The sequence below is a fragment of the Micromys minutus genome, assembly GCF_963924665.1.
Source record: "Micromys minutus genome assembly, chromosome: 4".
Taxonomy (NCBI): domain Eukaryota; kingdom Metazoa; phylum Chordata; class Mammalia; order Rodentia; family Muridae; genus Micromys; species Micromys minutus.
In genome coordinates, this window is record NC_137973.1 from 27,948,338 (window position 1) to 27,970,889 (window position 22,552).

At 37.1% G+C, this 22,552-nt stretch overlaps 2 protein-coding genes and 1 pseudogene across 3 annotated transcripts; 2 read left to right on the top strand and 1 right to left on the bottom strand.

Annotated features, from left to right (window-relative positions):
* Positions 1-62: 62 nt before the first annotated feature.
* LOC308419744 (uncharacterized protein) lies at positions 63-374 on the top strand (the record flags this gene model as incomplete). Its single annotated transcript, XM_080915532.1, has 1 exon — positions 63-374. One exon carries the CDS (start codon positions 63-65, stop codon positions 372-374), a length of 312 nt encoding a protein of 103 aa, XP_080771658.1.
* Positions 375-10,181: 9,807 nt separating this feature from the next.
* LOC308420244 (ADP-ribosylation factor-like protein 6-interacting protein 4) lies at positions 10,182-10,826 on the bottom strand (annotated as a pseudogene). Its single transcript has one exon. The product of its transcript is annotated as an ADP-ribosylation factor-like protein 6-interacting protein 4 (transcript).
* An 11,235-nt stretch (positions 10,827-22,061) lies between these two features.
* Positions 22,062-22,346, top strand: LOC308419994 (uncharacterized protein; the record flags this gene model as incomplete). Its single annotated transcript, XM_080915965.1, has 1 exon — positions 22,062-22,346. The coding sequence occupies one exon, from the start codon at positions 22,062-22,064 to the stop codon at positions 22,344-22,346; it is 285 nt and encodes a 94-aa protein (XP_080772091.1).
* Between the last annotated feature and the right edge of the window lie 206 nt (positions 22,347-22,552).

Below are 22,552 nucleotides of genomic sequence, written 5' to 3' on the forward strand. Positions count from 1 at the left end.
CTGACTTGATCACTTCTGAACACAGTCATGTCTTCTCTTTCAGATCCTGAGACTCCAGCACTATGTCTTATCAGCAGCAACAGTGCAAGCAGCCCTGCCAGCCTCCTCCTGTGTGCCCACCACCCAAGTGCCCAGAACCTTGTCCTTCTCCAAAGTGCCCAGAGCCTTGTCCTCCCCCAAAGTGCCCTGAGCCTTGTCCTCCTCCAAAGTGCCCTGAGCCTTGTCCTCCTCCAAAGTGCCCAGAGCCTTGTCCTCCTCCAAAGTGCCCAGAGCCTTGTCCTGAGCCATGTCTCCCTCCCTCATACCAGCAGAAATGTCCTCCTGTGCAACCTCCTCCACCATGCCAGCAGAAGTGCCCACCCAAGAGCAAGTGAGGCCTTCAGCAGTCATCAGGGCAAGGGAAAGAGAAGAGAACTTATCCCATGTACTTCCAAAGAAACACCTCCTTCTTGCCTCTAAAGCCTATTATGGATGAAAAGGAATCTTTCACATGTTTTGGTTTACCCTTCATGTCCCTGTAATGCCCTCTCATAGGAAAGGCATTTCCCCGAGTCTTTCCTGCTTTTGCTGTGAAATGTGCTGCTGAGAATGATCTGTACTCAGTGGTTCAGTGTCCCAAACGCTCCAAGAGAATAGCAGCTGCTGCCTATCCTGTGTAATCAGAAGATTAAAAAAAAGAATAGAAAAACCTGTCAGTTACCTTAGTTTTTGTTTTATCACTATGGTTTCTTTTTCTGAATAAAGCACAATCTGCTTAATGATATTCTTATGTTCATGTTTTTGGAACGTATATGGTTACTCTTCTGATATGCTTATGTTTCTTTATTTTTACTCATTGATCCTCAGTGCATTTTGCTGAAATCAGATTTTTACTCTATTTTGGGTCACAAAAAGGATGACTTTATGCTAATGTGCTTCATAGATACATTGTATCATTCTCCCTAAGTACAACATTTCTTTTAGCACCTGATGACTAAGAAAGAGTATCTGATATTCAGATATGCATGTGACACTTGGGAACTACTCTTCTTAGATTCTCCTATTTTCCACATGTGTTTTACCTTCCCTTTTATCCTCTGTTCTAATGATTACACATGTATAAATTATTTTTCTACTTCTATAATTGAAATCATTATACAAATCTTTTATTTTAGCATATCTGTATTTTTCTTAACATGATATACAGTTTCATTCATTTTTCTAAAACATTGATGACATTTTGTTTTTTTACTCATTATTATTCCAATAAATATACTTGCCATATTTTCTTCATCCATTGATTTATTTATAAACAGCTAGGTTGATTATTTTGAGCAGAAGGAGTCACACTATGCATGAATCTCTATTGTATATGCTACATATATTTTTATAATATATGAACCCAACTGATACTGGTCATTCATATGATAGTTTTTCTGTAGTGTTATTTCTTGAGAATACTCCATATTGATATTCATATTTTATGGGTTAATCTGCTCTTTCACAAATTTTTCTTCCTTTTCTGTACTCTTCTGTCAAGTCTTGTTACTATGTTGATGGTTCTCTTTCTTACATGAGTGTAATGGCCTTCTAGTGCATTTTTATATTTTATTTCTTAAAAGAATGGAAATTTTGAGCAGAAAACTCCTAATTTTGGCAAAATCTTGTCCTCAATATTAATTGAACTAATTCATGCAATTTTATTGGCATGACCTTTGGCACCTAATTAATACTATGTTAGTGATTTTTTAGAAGCTGCTGGTTTCAATTGCCTGCTTACACTACCCTCACTACCACCCCATTTCCATCTGCAAAATCACTATCAATATTATCTTTTTAAACTTGATATATATATATATATATATATATATATAATTTTGCTGGATATTCTCTGTATTTACATTTCAAATGTTATACCCTCTCTTCCCACTTCCCTCCCTTTTTTTCTTTAACTTGTTTCCATGAAGGCAATCCCTCTCTCAATCACCCTCTCCACCTCAGTGCTGTGACTGATGATGATATTGTTCTTCCCATGAGGTTACAAATCTTTCAGCTATTTCAGTTCTTTCTCTAGCTCTTTTATTGGAGTCCCCATGTTCAGTCTGAAATTTAGCTGCAAGCATCTTCATCTGCATCTGTGTGACTCTGGCAGAGCCTCTGAGGAGACATCCATATCTGCTTCCTGCCATTAAACACTTCTTGGCATCAGCAATAGTGCTTGGGTTTGGCCGCTACATATGCCATGGTTGTCCAGGTGAGGCAGTCTCTATAGAACTTTTCTTCAATCCCTGCTCCCAATATCAATATATCAATCCCACCATCACTATCAGAAACAGTAAAAGATATCACTTTATCCACTACTGCCTACCTTCACTGTTGTTGTGATCCTCACGACTGTTACTCTCAGTAAGAGCACCATGTCCATAACCAGTTATGTGCTACTTGTCTGTTGGCCTAACTACATCACTTGTCCTACCACCATCATTAGAATAGTGACTATGCTATATTTGATCCATTAAGGAAGTGTCTTGCATATACAGCAGAAGAAATCAGGGTCACAATCCTGTTAAATTTCAAACTTCCTTTATTTTCATATGTATATTTTATACTTAATTTTGCAGATAAATCCTGGGATTATATGTAAATTTTGACCCTACTTAAAACACAAATGATATAGAAAATCACAAATGTGTCTAAAATTGTCTGTCTCTTTTCCATCTCTGATATAAACATCTTCTCACAGTCTATAAAATTTAAGAAGCCTCCTCTCTTCATGTCTCACTTCTGTAGTTACTTTATGAGCTAATCTAATTGAACATGCAGACACATTTGTTATTTCCCTGTAACTGAGATTAGCCAATTACAAAGACACTGGTCAGTTATTGTTATGGCAAATTACAAGGGCATCCTTGTTATAGACTGAAATGAGAATGTATAAAGAACAAAAGGATGTTGTTATTTTGTAATAAATAAAAATTAAAACACATTTTCCCTGCAACAGCCATAATTAACAGTTCAAGTAGTCTAAAGTGATTGCTAGCATTCCCTTTAATTTGGTTAGTGATTGAATAGAATGTTTCTGTTTTATTTTTTTTCCTTATTTTTATAAGTTACTCTGTATTTACATCTGAGATGTTATTCCTTTCCCCTGCTCTGCTCCCATCCCTCCTTCCCCTCCATTTACAGTCATTAAAGTGCACTTCTGCCTAATCACCCTCTCCACCCCGTTGCCTTGGCATTCCCCTACATTGAAAAAACATGCCCTCGCTGGACCAAAAGCTTCTTCTCATATTGATGCTAGAAACTTGTATCTTTAGCTACATGTGCTAATGAATCAATAGCTCTCTCAATGTGTGCACAAAGGTTGGTGTTTTAGTCCATGGGGGTTTCAGATGGTTTGCTTCATTGATAATGTTGTTGTTCTTCCCATGACTTTGCAAACTCCTTCAGCTCCTTTAGTTCTTTCCTTAGCACATCCATTGGGGTCCCTGTGTTCAGTGCAATGCTTAGGTTCAGGCATGCTCAGCTGTATCTATATGACACTGACATAGTCCTTGAGGAGGCTTCTCTATCTGGTTTCTGCCAGTAAGTACTTCTTGGCATGAGCTGTAGTGCTTGAATTTTGTGGCTATATGTGTACGTATGTATATATATATATATATATATATATATATATATATATATATATATATATATATATATATATATATATATATATATATCATCCACGGGTGATGCAGCTTCTAAATAATCTTTTCTTTTATCCCTGTTTCTCTATTTGACATTGCATTTCTTTCCTTGAGTGTTTTGTTCTCCTTTATAAAAAGGACTGAAGCATCCCCATATTGGCCTTTCTTCTTTATGAGCTTCATAATGTCCGTGAATTGTTTCTTGGGTATTGAGAGCTTATGGGGGCTAGTATTCACTTAGTGAGTGCATACTATGTGTGTTGTTTTGTGACTGGGTTATCTCACTCAGAATGATAGTCTCTAGTTCCATTCATTTGCCAACGAATTTCATGAAGTCATCATTTCTAATAGCTGTTTAGTACTCCAATGAATAAAGATACCACACTTTCTGTAACCATTCCTCTGCTGAAGGACATCTGGGTTCTTTCCAGGTTCTGGCTATTATAAATAAGGCTGCTATAAACATAATGGAGCCTGTGTCCATGGTATATTAAGAAGTAACTTTGGGGTGTATGCTCAGAAGTGGAATAGCTGGGATTTCCGGTAGTACTATGTTTAATTTTCTGAGGAAGAGCCAGACTGATTTCCAGAATGGTTATACCAGCTTACAATCCCACCAACAGTGGAGGAGTGTTCCTCTTTCTCTGCATCCTTGCTAGCATCTGCTGTCACCTGAGTTTTTTGTTTGTTTGTTTGTTTTCTTTTTTTAAACAAGTTTATTTTACAAAACAAAGATAAATGTACAGATTTTAAAAATTATTTGCTTAAAATTATACATTTTTGTCAGTACTTTTTTTCAGATTTTAAAATAATGTTTACATAAAACTATATGAATATATTTTTTAGTCAGTACTTGATTTTTTTAAAGGTTTGATAGTATGCATTGAAAACTTAATAGTTTCAATGAGCGTAAAGTACATGCAAAACAAAATGTAACATGGAAATAGTCAAAGTTTTCTTGTTGTGTAAATATGTTTTTTTGTTTTTTTTTTTATTTCTTGGACTTCATACAGTCTGTGAGTTGTTTCTGGGGGAGTGCAAGCCTCTGGGGTTAGCATACCACTATCAGTGACTGCATATTATGTCTGTTCTTTTGTGACTGAGTTATCTCACTCAGGATGATGTTCTCTAGATGCAGCCATTTTCTTAAGAATTTGGTTAAGTCATTGTTTCTGGTGGCCGAGTAGTATTCCATTGTGTAAATGTACCACAATTTTTGTATCCATTCATCTTCTGAAGGACATCTTGGATCCTTCCAGCTTCTAGCTATTATAAATAGAGCCGCTATGAACATTGTGGTGCATATATCTTTGTTGTGTATTAAAGTGTCTCTGGGGTATATGCCCAGAAGTGGAATAGCTGGGTCTTCAGGTAGTACTATATCCAATTTTCTGAGGTATCGCCAGACTGATTTCCAGAGTGGTTGTATTAGTTTGCAACCCCATCAACAGTGGAGAAGTGTTCCTCTTTCTCCGCAGCCTCACCAGCATCTGCTGTCATCTGAGTTTTGGATCTTGGCCAATCTGACTGGTGTGAGGTGGAATCTCAGGGTTGTTTTGATATGCATTTCCTTGATGACTAGGGATGTTGAGCACTTCTTTAGGAGTTTCTCACCCATTATATCTTCCTCAGTTGAGAATTCTTTGGCTCTGTACATTATTTTTAATAGGAATATTTTATTCTTTAATTTCTTGAGTTATTTGTATATTTTGGATACTAGTCCTCTATCAGGTAAAGGATTGGTAAAGATTCTTTCCTGATCTGGTGGTTGCTATTCTGTCTTCTTGTCAGTGTCCTTAGCCTCACAAAAGCTTTGCAGTTTCATGAGGTCCCATTTAATGAATCTTGATCTTAGAGCATAAGCCATTGGTTTTTTGTTAAGGAAATTTTCCTCTGTGCCTATCTGGTTTTAGCTCTTTACACTTTCTTTTCTAATAGTTTCAGTGTACTAGGTTTTCTGTGAAGGTCTTTGATTCACTTGACCTTGAGCTTTTTGAAAGGAGATAAGAAAGGATTGATTTGCATTCTTCTCCATGCTGACTGCTTGTTGAAACAACACCTTTTGTTGAAGAGAATGTCCTTTTTCCATTGAATGTTTTTAGCCCCCTTGCCAAATATCAAGTGACCATAGGTTTGTGGGTTCATTTCTCTGTCTTTAATTCCTTTCCTTTGATCTACCTGACTACCTCTGTAAAAATACCATGCAATTTTTTTTACAATTGACTTGTAATATATCTTGAGATCAGGGATGGTGATTCCCTTGGTAGTTTTTTTTTTATTGTTGAGAATATATTTTGTTACTCTAAGTTTTTTGTTATTCCAGATGAATTTGCAAATTGCTTTTTCCAACTCTATGAAGAATTAAGTTGGAATTTTAGTAGGGATTGCATTGAATCTGTAGATTGATTTGGCAAGATGACTATTATTACAATGTTGGTCCTTCCAATCCATGAGCATGGGAGACCTTTCCATCTTCTGAGATCTTCTTCAATTTCCTTCTTCAGAGATTTGAAGTTCTTGTTACACATGTCCTTCAATTGCTTAGCTAGGGTCACACCAAGGTATTTTCTCTGACTATTGTGAAAAGTGTTGATTATCTCATTTCTTTCTCAGCTCACTTATCCTTTGAGGAGAAAAAGGGGGTTAATTTGTTGACTTTATTTTATATACAGCCACGTTGTTGAATTTGTTTATCAGCTGTAAAAATTCTCTAAATTTTTGTGGTCACTTAAGTATACTATCATATCATCTAAAAATTGTGATATTTTGACTTCTTTTTTTCCAATATGTATCCCTTTGACTTCTTTTTGTTGTCTAAATGCTTGGACCAGGATTTACAGTACTATATTTAATATGTAGGGGAAGAGTGGGCAGCCTTGTCCAGTCCCTATTTTAATGGAATCGCTTCAAGTTTCTCTTCATTTAGTTTGAAGTTGGCTACCAGTTCGCTGTATATTGCTTTTATTATGTTTAAGTACAGGCCTTGGATTCTTAATCTTTCCAAGACTTTTATCATAAAGTTGTGTTGAATTTTGTCAAATGCTTTCTTAGCATTTAGTGAGATGATCATATGGTTTATTTCTTTGTGTTTGCTTATAAGGTGGATTATGTTGACAGACATCTGTATATTGCACCATCTCTGCATTCCTGGGATAAAACCTACTTGATCATGGTAGATCATTGTTTTGATGTGATTTTGGATTCAATTGCAAGAAATTTATTGGGTAGGATTACTTCTTGCTACAAATGTATTTTTCTCATGGCTGCAATTGCCAAACTTCTAATTTATTTGGATGATGTGAGTGGACAATAGGGGACCCTTCCTTCCTGTAACTTGGTGTGATTACTTCTTGTGTAATAGACAACTATGTTGGGAAAGTTTCCTGCAAATCAGTATTAAGATAAAAGGTTTTGAGTTAATTAAGTCTAGTTGAAATAATGGTTTTATAGAATTTCTGACTTGACTTAAGTAGTTTAGGACGGTAGATTAGTTTAAATAATTTTGGAAAATTAGGATAGTTGATAGAAAATAAAAACTGTGAAATCAGGACAGTTGATATAAAGTTTTAAGTTAGGATCAAGAATAAATTGTTCCCATTCCTGACATAATGCCCAAATCTGCTTGCATTAAAGAAAGGAATACAATGAGCATTCATGCATTAGTAACATATAATTGTAGAGGAAAAATTAATAGATTTGGGACAAATTAATGATCAAAGAAAGCATATACTTTAGGTTGAGCCTGACTTTCTTGGTCTTGGGATCTAGGGATAAAATAGCAGGTTTTCCATGTGCACCAGGAAATAATTTTAATAAATGACAAACAATTCTGAGTATAAGAACAGAAAACAAATGATTAGACAAACTAGCCAATCAGAACTTCAAATATAGGATGTAAGATAGACGATCATTTGTTTCTTAGTAAGGAGCATATTATTTTCAAACAAGCACAGGGAGAAACCTATTGCTATAGAATTGGTCTGCTTAAACTTTGTTAATTAATGACTCAAAAATTAATGCTTTGAGGTCAATACATGCTTTTTGAAAGAAAGATGAAAATTGTTTAGGTAGATATAAGTTTTGTATAAGAAATAAATAATCAATATTCTGTTCTAATTTTCTTTTGTGTAATGATTTTAATTTGTTTCTGAAAAATATGCTTTTGTGGTAACTGCAAAATATGCAACATGAGTCTATGATATGTTTCTTCCTAATTTAAAAAAATGTCTTAAAGGGTATAAAAAGAAAATTCTCTCTCTCTCTCTCTCTCTCTCTCTCTCTCTCTCTCTCTCTCTCTCTCTCTCTCTCTCGGTGTGTGTGTGTGTGTGTATTTGAATGTGTGTATATGTAAGGTTTCCCCCCATTCTCTTCTCTAACTGCTGAGTGCCCTAGGCAAAAGTTCTTGTCAGAGGCTCTCAATACTGACTCTTAACCATCAGCGGCTTGCCTCCATTTACTGTTTTGTGTCAAAGCTGGTATTTGGAAATTTGTGGTAACGTGTTTCTTGTCATCCTCTCAAGTTGTAAGATTTCTTCATTAAAACATTTTGTATATGTATATATTTTTGTAAGCAGTTTGAGTCATAGATATTTATATGGCCTGGAAAATGACCCATTGATGTTAATCATTCCTCTCCATATGCCCTGATGTACCCAGCTCTAACATTTATTAACAAAATATAAATTTTCCTTTGTCATTGTTTTCCTTTAACACTTTATACTCTTCCAATTGGACTATATTCACACTAAGAACCTTTGGTGTAACAGATTCTGTGTTTTATTGCATCACAACTTACTAGGTATCTTTGCAATTTGTAATAGCAGAAGCTAGACATTTTTCCAGGATTATCCTTGATGTGTTATATGCAAATACAGAGAGTAGTAAGTCTCCTACCAACCTGGCCTGGTGGTATGTATACAGCCTTTGAGTCACCTACTAGTGACTATTATTGCTAGTACATTTTTCAAAATCTGCCCTTGGGTTCTGAACTTTGATGACTCTTTCCCCGTAGGGACTTGGACAGTGGCATTCGAGAACAACCCTTCCTTATTGTCAAAAGCTTTTCCAGTCATAGGAAGCTGACATGCTTCACTGAAGTAGACTCAGTGCCCATCTGCTTCTCAGACCAAAGCTGGGAGAAGTTAAAGGCTTTGTGTCATCTTCCTCATTAATTCTTTCTCTTCCAGATATAAAGCAACTCTCAAGGACCAAATAGCATATTTTTTCCTTTTATCAATATCTTTGTTGTACCTCTTAGCTTGTTCTATATCCTTGAATTTTTCTGTCCTTTGTATTATATCATAGTAAACTTCCTGTTACCTCCCAAATGGGATGTCATCACTGAGATTCCTCAGTGTTTTAGAACCTAAACTTCACACTGTCTGTCCTATAGACGTAATAGGCACCATTTTCTCTAAGTGCCATTAGTCTGTCTTTTAGAACAAAACATTTTTCCACTGAAAGTGTAAAGAAAAAGAAAGATTACTAAGTTTAAAGAAACAAGATGATAATATGGAAGAGAAAATCAGGATGTTCTGAGGAAGAGAGGGGTTGATGAGGACTTCTGGTATTCCATAAACTAGATGTTTATTCTATATTAGGACAATTTGTGGGAGAAATTTCACATATGTGTTTAAGATTCTGAGAGTTTATCATAATGTTCTTCCAAGAGGAGCAGTGCAAGCAGCCATGGCACACTCCTGCATGTATATGCCCTAAGTGCCCAGAACTTTGTCTTTCACAAAAGTGTTAATAAGTCAATCAAGAATTACAAAACCACCAATTTTAATTCATTATGTCAATTTTATACAGCAATGTTTCATTAATAAACCTTTGAAATCAGAAGTGATACATGTAGATACATGGTAGATAAAAATGTAAGACTGATTCTTTTTTCTCTCTCAATGTGAATATGTGTGCCTATGCATGCAAGCATGTGTGTGTATGTGTGTGCGTGCACACACATAGTTAACTACTCTATTTAAAAAATTCTGTGTACTACTATCTTACATAAGTTACCAGATAAACTTTAATTGTTCCACTCTGCTTTGTGCCACTGGAAATCTTAAGATCATGCTCACAAGAACACAAGAACATGCTCAGAGCAGGTCCAAAGGAGAGTTAAAATAAGACCCCAGGCCACTATCCTCCTCTCAGAAGAGTGTATAATATTTTCTGTGCTTCACAGAAATGAATTAAACCCAGGCAGGATACATGAACTGTCTCTGGGAAAAGAGTTATCAAAAATAATGCTGAAATCACAACTATGGTCCCCATTAATTTCTTTCTTTCTCCTGATAGGCAAATTATTTTTTTTTTTCCTTTGAGCAAGATCATTTAATAGTGACACTCTGCCGTCCGTACGATGCTTAGGCCACCCACTGCACCCAAGAGGATGCTGGGCTGTAGGAAAGGCACCTGGACCCCTCAGTCTCCAAGCCACCAACAGCAATTCACAAACCTGGGGTGTCGGGACCCTCAGGGAAGCAGGCTCGCATCTGAAAGGCCAGGCCATCAGGTGGCTTGCTTGTTGATCTCTCTGTGCCGTTCTTTAGTTACAATTTCCTCTAAAACTTCACCATCTCCCTTGATGAGCCTTTTGTGCCCTGTCTCTGGGTCTACCACTTTTCGAATGATGCTCTGTCAAGCGTCCCACCCCTCCTTGGTCATGGGCTTCATGGCCTGGATATGAGACTTCTGCTCCTCTGTCAGGACTGGGCCATCATTGTCCTCCCCAGCTGATCTGTGCCACTGATCCAGTGAGGGGCCGGGCAGAGCCTCAGGCTGGGGCACCACCGCTGCCTTCTCCTTGCCTCTCCTCTTCAGCTTCTTCTTCTGTTTCTTCTTCTTCCTCATCTTCTTCTCCTTGTGCTTCGCTCGCTTCTTCCGGCCATCACGGGAGGATGAGGATGAGGTGGAGATAGAAGAACTGGAAGAGGAGGAGAAGGAAGAGCTGGATCTCCATGTCCTCTGAGCTTTGTGCTTGTTTCTTTCCTCGACACCGGAGGTGCTGCTGGCCTTGTGACCTTGGGATTTAGAGGTTGAACAGTTCCTCGAGAAGTCCTTACTGCTACTCTTCTTACTTCGCTTTTCCGACCCTCGACGACCATGGGACCGACTGCGACTACTGGAGCGCTTGCAAGAGCAAACGTGAGCCATAATGAGGCGGGCTTCGTGCGAGGAAACCTCGGCTGGTCCAATTCTTCTGGTCTTGATAGGCATATTATATCTAAAAACCAGGAATGTAAATGGGCTAATGTACCACAAAATAGCAACGATTTGAAATAGTACAGAGGACACAAATTATAATTGATAAAATTATTGTCTTAAGAAAGAAAGATCTTAGACAACTAATGAGAACTTACTGAAATTGAAAACAATAGGGCACACTGAGTCAAAGCACTCAACAATGATAATATCCAGGAACAGGATTTCTTTAATTTTGTGGTGGTCCAGTCAGGCCAGTATGCATGGATTTGCATTCTGGTTGGAAAATTCTAGGACCTGCCCACTGTCAGTCAGTTCTGTTTCCATTTGGTTTGACAGCCAATTGTATAAATAGATTCTTGGCTTACTGAGTGCAGACTTCTGGTACTGAAATACGAGAGTATTTTGGAGAACCTGGAAAATGTCATTTCTTGAATTGGTCTGTCTTTATGGTCTTCCTATGTGCTGCAGTCAGTTTTGAGGGAGTAAATGTCCTGAGTTCAGTATTGATCATGGTATAAGTGGTACCTACCTAGCATGCAGAAAATTAGTAATGAAGATAATAGTAATTTGTGATGAGTGACTTTAACTTTTATTTGGTAAGTTGCAGAACAGAGGATATTCCTCTTTTATATGTATCTTTTGGTGTTCTTTGAAAGGTCATAAACCTTACCAGGTATGAAAACCCATGATTTTCCTGAAATGTCCTTTATTGTACATCCCCAGAGGACATTTTTGGATGATATAGGTAATGAGGGGACAGGAATTTGTGTTGTTATTTCTCAGGGCACCAAAGCCTGAGACTGCCTGTCTTGTATTTATTTACTTGTGTAAACAGCATTACTTGTCTAACTGGAAGAAAATAGTTTCTCTTCAAAAAAAAAAAAAAAAAGTCTGTGAATGAAAGGAGGATTTCCCAAGATTACTGACAGTATAGGAAAAAACCAGGAAGCACTAAAACAGGAGTTGGCAAGTAATGTTAATGCCAGGAAGAAAAATGAGCCTGATGATCCAGATCTCCATCAATCTTTTCTGAATGTATCAACTTTGTAAACTCTCGGGTAATGTCTTTCAGATCCTGAGACTCCAGCACTATGTCTTATCAATAGCAGTAGGGCAAGCAGTCCTGCCAGCCTCCTCCTGAGTGCCCACCACCCAAGTGCCCTGAACCTTGTCCTCCCCATAAATGCCTCAAGCCTTGTCCTCCTCCAACGTGTCGGAAGCCTTGTCATAAGCCAGGTCCCCCTCCCTCATGTCAACAAAAATGCCCTCCTGTGTAACCTTCACCACCCTGCCAGCAGAAGTGTCAAGCAAGAGCAAGTGAGGAGTTTAGCAGTCTTCAGGACAGCAGAAAGAGGAGGGAAATTATTTTATGTGTTTTCATAGTAATGCCTTATCTTTCCTCCAAAGTCTGATATGGATGCAGAAGAATTTTCTCTACCCTTCACCTACCTCAGTATGCCAATGATGATCTCTTATAAGGAACAAATTTTCTTGAGACTATAATTCGGCTGCTCTAAAGGGGGTCTGGATAATGGTTCTTCAGTTGTATAGTATGATGTTTTCCACACCTCTCTGTTGCTTCAGAATGCTAATTGTCATTTTTTATATGTTTTGATGGTATTCTTGTTTCATTTCTTCAAAAGTCATTTTATTACTGCTATGATTACTACTTTGCTGTACTTAGCTTGCTCAGTCTGCTTTCTTATAAAACTCAGGTCCACAAACTTACCCATCATTGGCACCCACTGTAGAAAGTGCTCTTCTTGCTCAATTACTATTTAAGAACATCTTCTCAAGGTTTGTCTGTAGCCCAGTCATATGGAGGCATTTTCTCAGTGGAGGCTCTGTCCTCTCTCATGACCTCATATTTGTCAAGTTGACATGAAACTATCCAGCACCCTATGAGTTCTATTGCTGTAGTAACACATAATTTCATTCTACAGAACTACAATCTTTCCTTCAGTACATACTAGTTTAAGGATTGTATATGATATTCAGGTATTCATGTGCCACTAGGTGCACATTTTCTACCCACACCTCCATCTAGTTCTATTTTACTTGCTTTTTGTTTTTCCCAAGTAGTTGCTCATCTATATTAATCTATCTTTGCTATATTCATCTGCTTCTATAGTTGGGATATTCATGCCTAACTTGTTTTTCAGAAGGTTCTTTTTTGGTTCCCCCAGTAATGGTAAGAGCCACACTTCCTTATTCGATTAATCAAATGGTAAACAGATAGGCTGATTGTTTAACCTGCATATTAGTCATTGATCAGAAATGCAGATGGATATATAGCATTTTTTTATATTCTATTTGACTTCTTTTTATATAAACCAAAGTAAGGCTGCTGAATCATACACAGTTTGGCTTTTCGTGTCAATTTTTGGAAGAAACACACAGTGACATGTATAATTGGTGGGTTAGTCTACTTTCTCACAATCAGTGATGTGGAATTCTTTTTTTTTTCTTTTTTTTTTCTTTTTCTTTTTTTTTAACGACTTTATTTTGCAAAACAAAGATAAATGTACAGATTTTAAACATTTTTTGCTTAAAATTATACATTTTTGTCAGTACTGTTTTCTCAGACATTAAAATAAATTTTACATAAAACCATGTGAATATATTTTTTAGTCAGTACTTGATTTTTTTCAAGGGCTTGACAATATGCATTGAAAACCTACTAGTTACAATAAGCGTAAAGTACATGTAAAACAAAATGCAACATGGAAATAGTCAAAGTCTTATTGTTTTGTGAATATATGTATATTTTTTGTTTTCTTTATTTCTTGGACTTCATACAGTCTGTGAGTTGTTTCTGGGGGAGTGCAAGCTTCTGGGGTTAGCATCCCACTATCAGTGACTGCATATTATGTCTGTTCTTTTGTGACTGGGTTATCTCACTCAGGATGATATTCTCTAGATGCAGCCATTTTCTTAAGAATTTGGTTAAGTCATTGTTTCTGGTGGCTGAGTAGTATTCCATTGTGTATATGTACCACAATTTTTGTATCCATTCGTCTTCTGAAGGACATCTGGGATCCTTCCAGCTTCTAGCTATTATAAATAGAGCCGCTATGAACATTGTGGTGCATATATCTTTGTTGTGTATTAAAGTGTCTCTGGGGTATATGCCCAGAAGTGGAATAGCTGGGTCTTCAGGTAGTACTATATCCAATTTTCTGAGGTATCGCCAGACAGATTTCCAGAGTGGTTGTATTAGCTTGCAACCCCACCAACAGTGGAGAAGTGTTCCTCTTTCTCCACAGCCTCGCCAGCATCTGCTGTCATCTGAGTTTTGGATCTTGGCCAATCTGACTGGTGTGAGGTGGAATCTTAGGGTTGTTTTGATTTGCATTTCCCTGATGGCTAAGGATGTCGAGCACTTCCTCAGATGTTTCTCGGCCATTCGGTGTTTGTTCCTCAACTGAAAATGATTTGTTTAGCTCTGTACCCCATTTTTTAATAGGGTTATTTGATTCTCTGGTGTCTAGCTTTTTGAGTTCCTTGTACACCTTGGATATCAGGCCTCTATCTGATGTGGTGTTGGTAAAGATCTTTTCCCATTCTGTTGGTTGCCGTTTTGTTTTCTTGATGATGTCCTTAGCCTTACAGAAACTTTGCAATCTCATTAAGTCCCATTTGTTAATCTCTGACCTTAGAGCTTGAGCCATTGGTGTTTTGTTCAGGAAATTTTCTCCTGTGCCTATGTGTTCTAAGGTTTTCCCTACTTTCTCATCTAATAGTTTCAGTGTATCTGGTTTAATGTGAAGATCTTTAATCCACTTACACTTGAGCTTTGTACAAGGAGATAAGAACGGGTCTATTTTCATTCTTTTGCATGTTGAGTGCCAGTTGGACCAGCACCATTTGTTGAATAGGCTGTCCTTTTTCCATTGAATGTTTACTGCTCCTTTGTCAAAAATCAGGTGACCATATACATGAGGGCTCATTTCTGGATCTTCTATTCTATTCCATTCATCCACCTGCCTATTTCTGTACCAGTACCATGCAGTTTTCAGCACAATTGCCTTGTAATATAGCTTGAGGTCAGGGATAATGATTCCCGCAGATGTTTTTTTGTTGTTGAGGATGGATTTCGCTATTCTAGGTCTTTTGTTATTCCATATGAAATTGCACATTAATCTTTCCAATTCCATGAAGAACTGGGTCGGAATTTTGATGGGGATTGCATTGAATCTGTAGATTGCTTTTGGTAGGATGGCCATTTTTAAGATGTTGATCTTTCCAATCCATGAGCATGGGAGATCTTTCCATTTTCTGAGATCCTCCTCAATTTCTTTCTTTAGAGGTTTGAAGTTCTTGTCTTACAGGTCCTTCACTTGCTTAGTTAGAGTCACACCAAGGTATTTCATAGTTTTTGTAATGATTGTGAAGGGTACCTTTTCCCTAATTTCTTTCTCCACATGTTTGTCCTTTGAGTATAGGAAGGCTACTGATTTGTTTGAGTTAATTTTGTATCCGGCCACTTTGCTGAACTTGTTTATCAGCTGTAGGAGTTCTCTGGTGGAATTTTTGGGGTCACTCAAGTACACTATCATGTCATCGGCAAAGATTGATGTTTTTATCTCTTCCTTTCCGATTTCTATCCCCTTGATCTCCTTTTGCTGTCTAATTGCTCCAGCCAGGGCTTCCAGTACTATGTCGAATAGATAGGGGGAGAGTGGGCAGCCTTGGAATTCTTTTTTTATTCACTCCTCTGCTAGAACTAATTTTTCTGATAATTGATGGTACTAATTCTTTCATGAGTATAATGGTCTTCTGTTGTAGGTTTCATTTTCATTTCCCAAACTGCTAAAGATATGCAACGTTTTCTTGATGTTGTGAAATTATGCTGAAAGCTTGTCTTAATGAATTAATATATGCCATTTGATTTACATAATTTTAGGCACTTGATTAGTACTAAGTACATGATAGTTTTAGAATCAGCTGTTCTACAGATTGCACTACATTTACTGCCACCCCCTTTCCATTAGCAACATTAGCTATCATTATCACAAACACTGCATGTTATCACACTGTCCACCCCTGCCTACTTCCAATATCAATGCTACCCTCACTACTTTTACCCCAGTAAGAACGTCATATTCATGTACAACAGTACCCAGTGCAGCACCATTAACACCAACAAAATCTTCATAAGCCCAAATTAATATATTGATGTAGGTGAAAGTGATTCCAGCCAAGTAATGTGAACCATATATAGACCTTCTGTTGTTTTTGTTATTCCTTGTATAGGTTAGTATAGAGGTTTGACTATTTTTCAGGAACATTTTCTTAGTTGGCATACATTATATGATAATAAAATATGAAATTAGATGAATAAATGAAAAAATATTAAAACTTTATATTCATGCCTGTCATTTGGTTCATGTAATCATTGGAAAAGATAAATAAAATTCTGGTTGAACCATTTGACTTACGAGATTATGAAACTAAAAGAACTGTTTAACACAATTATAGGTAACAATTAGAAAAACCTCTGTATGTGTATTCATGTCTGTGTGCAAATACATTCAATGTCTCAGATATTGAATGTTCATACTTGTACAAAGTGTATTGCATATCATTATTCATTTGTCGGAGCTCTTCATGATGTAGAAGTAACTCAACTTTAGGGTCTCAGGTTGAAAAGGTATAGATATCCAGGTTTCTATGACATGCTGCCAGTGCTATGAAAATCGGTAGCTTCTACTTTAGAAAAGAAATGTTATCATCATATATTATTGTAAAAACTGAAGTGTTCATTATGAAACATGCAGTTTAATATATGTATATTTAGAGAGTATTTACCCTCATCTATTGAATTCAAAATGCAAAATCAAAGAAATGAAACATATTGGAGATTTGCTTATGCATTTAACATGATGCCTTCTTTACAATAACATCTTTATTAATTTTTTGAGAATTTTTATTAACTTACTTACTTTATATTCCCTCACTCCAGTCCTTTCAGTACTACAATCTTTACTTCCACCTCCCACCCATCTTCCACCTTGATTCTCCCCAGAGAAGGGCAGAACTCCCATGGTTATAAATTCAGCTTAACATATCAAGTTAAAGTAGGACTAGGTTGATCTTCTCCTACTGAGGCAAGAAAAGGCAACCAAGTAAGGGAAAATAATTCAGTCAGGGAACAGACTCTCAGATCTATTTGTTATAGGTCCCACATGAAGACTAAGCTATACATTTCTTACCTATGTGTAGGATACTTAGGTGTATCCCATACAGACTATTTGGTTTATGGTTCAGTCTATGTGAGCCCCTATGGGTCCATGCTAGTTGATTCTTTAGGTTTTCTTATGGTGTCTTTAAACTTTCTGGCTCATTCTTTTCTCTCTTCCACAAGATTCCTTAAATATTGCCTAGCATTTGTCTGTGGGTCTCTACATCTTTTTTATCTATCAACTGCTGGTGAAGCTTTCAGAAGACAGTTATGCTAGCCCCTGTCAGCAAGTATAGCAGAATATCATTATTAATGTCAAATTTAGGCTCTCTCTCCCATGGGATGTGTCTTAAAATGAGTCAGTCATTGGTTAGACATTCCCTCCATATCTGCTGCAGTTCTACTCCTGTGCATTTACAAGATAACTTTTGGCTCAAAGGTATTGTGAGTGCTTTGGTGTCCACATTCCTACATTAGACTCGAGGTAGGTTACAGGGAATGGTTCTCTCATATTGCATATCTCCTGTTGCTAAGGGTCTTAGGTAGGCTCACCCTCAGATATTTTTGGGAGTTTCTCTTTTCTTAGATTTCTAGGCATTCTCAAAGATACCTGCCTCATCTCTGATTTAATTTCTCACATTTCTCTCTTCCTTTGCCCTCTTCCCATTCATTATATTCTCATTCTAAACTCTCTGACACCCTATACCCTTCCGCTATCCAACCCCAATATCTAATTTATGAGCTTAAAGTGTCCACCTTTGGACTCTATTTATTAGGTAGCTACATTTTATCCAACATAATTTGATAGTGTCCACTCAAGTACTTACCAAATTATGTCCTTGTTTATCCACAGTGTATTTTTCTTTCTCCCCAGCCAAATTTGGGTTGTTTTATACTTGCATCTTCATGGCCCTATAAATTTCAGTTTATGTAGTACAAATAATCTAGACAGTGCAGCCTACACAGGTGTGTTTTAAACATAACTATCACATCATTGAAGAAAACTAACACATTTTATCCCTGAAGCTATCAACTGTTAATAACTCCTCAGCTGATTTCATACGTCTTTTCTCTTACATGCTGAGTTTTTGTCTAACTCGATCTTATATGTTACTTATATACACTATCTCAATAGCTGTGATTTCAACTCTTTAGTGTTCTGGTTGAATGAAGAAAACAGTTTCTACCTCTGGATCATAAAATGTTTCTGCCAAGTGTTCTATGAAGATAATACTTAGCACACATATGTCTTTTATCCTTGGTACCATGAATCACTTAAGGGCCTCTGTACCAACACTCTACTGCAAGTAATAGCTTCTTTCATGAGGAAAAAGAGATGTATTGATATGAATTTAGCAGTATCACTAGGGATTTTTGTGTTGATTTGTCCATTATGAGAAAAATGGCATTGGTTTTATTACTCCCAAAGGCCTCAGATTCTCCTTGACCAGTGTCAGATACGCACTTTGATTCATGAGGAATAACTTTAATTGCAAACAAAAAGTCAGTGGTTCCTCCCAGGTACTTGTGCTACATTAATACCAGTGGGCACAACTTGTCATGCTAGTTATTGTTGTACCCTTAGTATTCAGATCTGGGTGAGACTTTCTTTCAGCTGTGTACATAGTACCTTCTAGTATCATGCATGCAAGCCAGAAGGGATGAATGTCAAGATGAGCATCCCCTAGATCTCATCATATTCTTTAACTTAAGCATGTGATTTCTAAAGCAAAATGGTCTTACCATGAATTTCTAGAAGGTAGACAAGATTAAAACTATTAGTCTGAAAGATATTAGAATCAATCTATGGTAGCCCACTGACTAAATGCTGGTAAGCTATAATTATTACTGAGGTTTCCATTTCCTTGTATGTAGCTTCCACTTGTGGTAGTATGCACCCTAACCACCACTCCAGTTGTAAGGTAGTTTTATTTAAACAGTTTTATAAATGTATATATTTTCATATACATTTAGAGTAGTAGATTTCCACATGGTTTGAAAAACTTTAAAGTTAATAATTCTTCTCCATATGCCCTGGTGTTTACTGCTTTCTCATCTACCACAATGTAATTTTTCTATTATTTCTCTTTAATCCTTTATACTCCTTTGAATAGGCTATATTAATAAGAATAAGAAGAACCTCAAGTGTAACTGATTTTGCCTTACACTGGCACTGAAAGTCAGTAGCTAAATTTGTAATGTGTCCTGGCAAACATTTGCATATGACTATACTTTGTGTGTTTATGCAATCATGGAGAGTTCTAAATTTGTTTATCTGAACATGCAGCATCTGTACTGGCTTTTCTAGACCATCTACTGGTAATACATTTGTTATTATCTTCTCTCCAGTGTTGATGCGGATGTGATGACTCTTTCCCCTTAGGGGAATGAACAGTGGCATTCTCAGATGAATGCTTCCATACTGTCAAAAGCATTGACAGTCATAGGAAGTTGACAATGATTCACTGATGGTGATTCAGTGTTCATGTATTTCTAAGAGCAAATTCTAAGTAAATAAAAGCTTGTTTCACCTTCCTCATTCCATTTGTTCTCCTCCAAATATAAGGTAATTTTCTAGGACAAAATAGACCATTTTTTTTTTTTTTCAAAACTCTTTTGTTTTCCCAACAGAAAGTTCTATGCCCTGAATTTCTTATATTTTGTTTAATACCTAGTTAACTTTCTGGTGCATTACAAGTAGTAATAATGGTAGTAGTTACTTTTTTTTGTATTTAATAAATAGCTTGATTTTTTTGGAATTTAAATGCCAGAAGGACAATTCTAAAGATGTTATTTTCTCCCAGCACCATTACACTCTCCTTTTGAATAAAGTCATTTCTTATTGAAAAGAAGAAGGAAGATATCCTAGGTTAATGATTGAAAACAGTGAGAATGAGAGCAAAGTCAGGAAGTCCTGAGGAAGAATTGTGATGATGATGAGTTCTGGCACCCCATAAGCATGAGATCTCTTCTCTGTAGGGATTACTTGAAGGAGAACTATCACATAATTTCTCTCTGAACCTGCGACTTCAGCATAATGCCATCATCAACAGCACCAATGCAAGCAGCCCTGACAGTCTTCTCTTATATGTCACTCTTAAAGTGCTCAAAGCCCAGCCTTCTTCAAAAGTGCTTAAAACAGTCAGGAATTGTAAAAACTCCACATTTTAAATTCATTTTGTCAGTTTTTTTGAAGCCATGATTTATTAATAAACCTTAGAAAATCAGGAAGTGCTATATGTAGCTACATGGCAGATTAAAATGTAATACTCTCTCTCTCTCTCTCTCTCTCTCTCTCTCTCTCTCTCTCGTGTGTGTGTGTGCATGTGTGCGTGCGTGTGTGTGTGCGTGCGTGCGTGCGTGTGTGTGTGTGTGTGTGTGTGTGTGTGTGTGTGTGTGTGTGTTGTATTTAGAGTTCAGTGTACTGTTTTCTTCGGAAGTTCTCAGAGAAACTTTAGTGACTATGTCCTATATTTGGTGTCAACAATACTTCACATAAGTGAGTTGTGAGGAATTGTGCATCTCTATGCTAGACAACTTAGCATAACATACTTAGGACAGGTGGGATTTTAATTTCTTTCCTGTCCTGTCATAATAAGCAGTCTTGCAGACATATTTATAGGTTAACCATATATGTATATGCATATATATGTATATGTATATATATACTCAGAACATATCATTTGACATGGCAGTCCTGTAAATGGTCACAGTAATGCCCAAGATCATCAGCCTCTTTTTTACTCTGAAGGGCATATACTCTTTCTATTGTTCACAGAAAAGCATATAGCTTAGACAGGAGACATGAACTGTCTTTGAGAACAGAGTTATCAAAAATGATGTAGAAATTATATGTAAAATCTCTTTAATTTTCCCCTTTCAGAATTTAGAAAAATTTAGTCTAAAAAACAGAAATATAAATGGGTTTGTGTACCACATAATACCAATGAGCTGAAGTAAAAGAAACAGGATAGTTGTAACAGAGAAAAAATTGTCCTAAATCAGTAAATAAAATTTAGACAACCTGCGCAAAAAACTCCTCAATTTCTGCATCTATCAAACCTTACTGAAACTGAAAAATCAAGAGAGCCCTCTGAGTCACAACACAGAACTAGTGATGATGTCAAGGAACAGGACATGTCTTATGTTGCAGAGTCCTGGTCAAGCCAGTCATACATGAATTTGCATTTTGGTTGAGAAATTCTTGGGCTTGCCCACTCTCAGTTAGTTCTACATTCACTGGGCTGAGAAGCCAGTCCTATAAAGAGATTCTTGGCTGATTGACTTCAGACACCTGGTACTCAAGTCCTACACTACTTTGGAGAAACTGGTGAGTGTCTTTTTTTTTTTTTTTTTTTTTTTTTAATTTTCTGTCTCTCTGGTCTTCATATGTGCTCCAGTCAATTTTGAGAAAATAAGTGTAGTGAGTTCATTTTAAATCATGGCAGAAATGGTACCTACCTAGCAGCCACAAACTTATCAATGAATACCACAGACCACTGTGACAAGTAACTTCCCTTTTAAATTGGTAGGTACTTGAATAGAAAATATTGCTCTTTGGTGTGCATAAATTGGTGTTCTTTGAAAGACCATGTACCTTTTTGGGTATGATAACCTGAGATTGTTTTTTACTGTCCAACCCCAGATAGCTTGTTGGGATGATACAGGTAATGATGGGTACAGGGATTCATTTGAGACTTCACAGGAAGTCAGACGAGATTGCTATTCTTAAAAGTGTTGCTATGTGAAATAGCCTTATTCTTTTTATATAAACAAAACATTTTCTCAGGGAAAAGAGCATTTAACCAGGGAGGATATTCCAAGGTTTGTGCAACAGAGTGCTGACAGAGAAGGGAAAACCCAAGAAGTTCTAAAATAGGAGTCGGGGAATAATGTTCAGCCCTGGAAGTAGAAATGGATCTAATATTCTATCCTCTCTGTTCTGGATCATCCCTGAGCACTATCATATAATGTCTTTCAGATCCCGAGACTCCAGCACTATGTCTTACCAAGAACAGCAGTGCAAGCAACCCTGCCAGCCTCCTCCAGTGTGCCCACCCCCAAAGTGCCCAGAGCCATGTCCTCCATCAAAGTGCCCAGAGCCATGTCCTCCACCAAAGTGCCCTGAGCCTTGTCCTCCACCAAAGTGCCCTAAGACTTGTCTTCCTACAAAGTGTCCTGGACCTTGTCCTGAGACATGCCTTCCTTCTCCACGCCAGCAGAAATGTTCTCCTGTGCAACCTCTTCCACCATGCCAGCAAAAGTGCCCACCCAAAAACATGTGACCACAACAACAGTCTTCAGGACTTGGGGACGAGAAAAGAATCCACCTATTGCCTTTTCATAGCAATACTACATCTTCCATTCAAAGTACATCTTGGATGCAAAAGAATCTTCTCTACCTTTCACCCTCCATGTTCTTGTTATGTCTCATAATAAGGAAGACATTTTCCTGAGACTCTAATCCTGCTTCTTTTTAACTGGATACTGG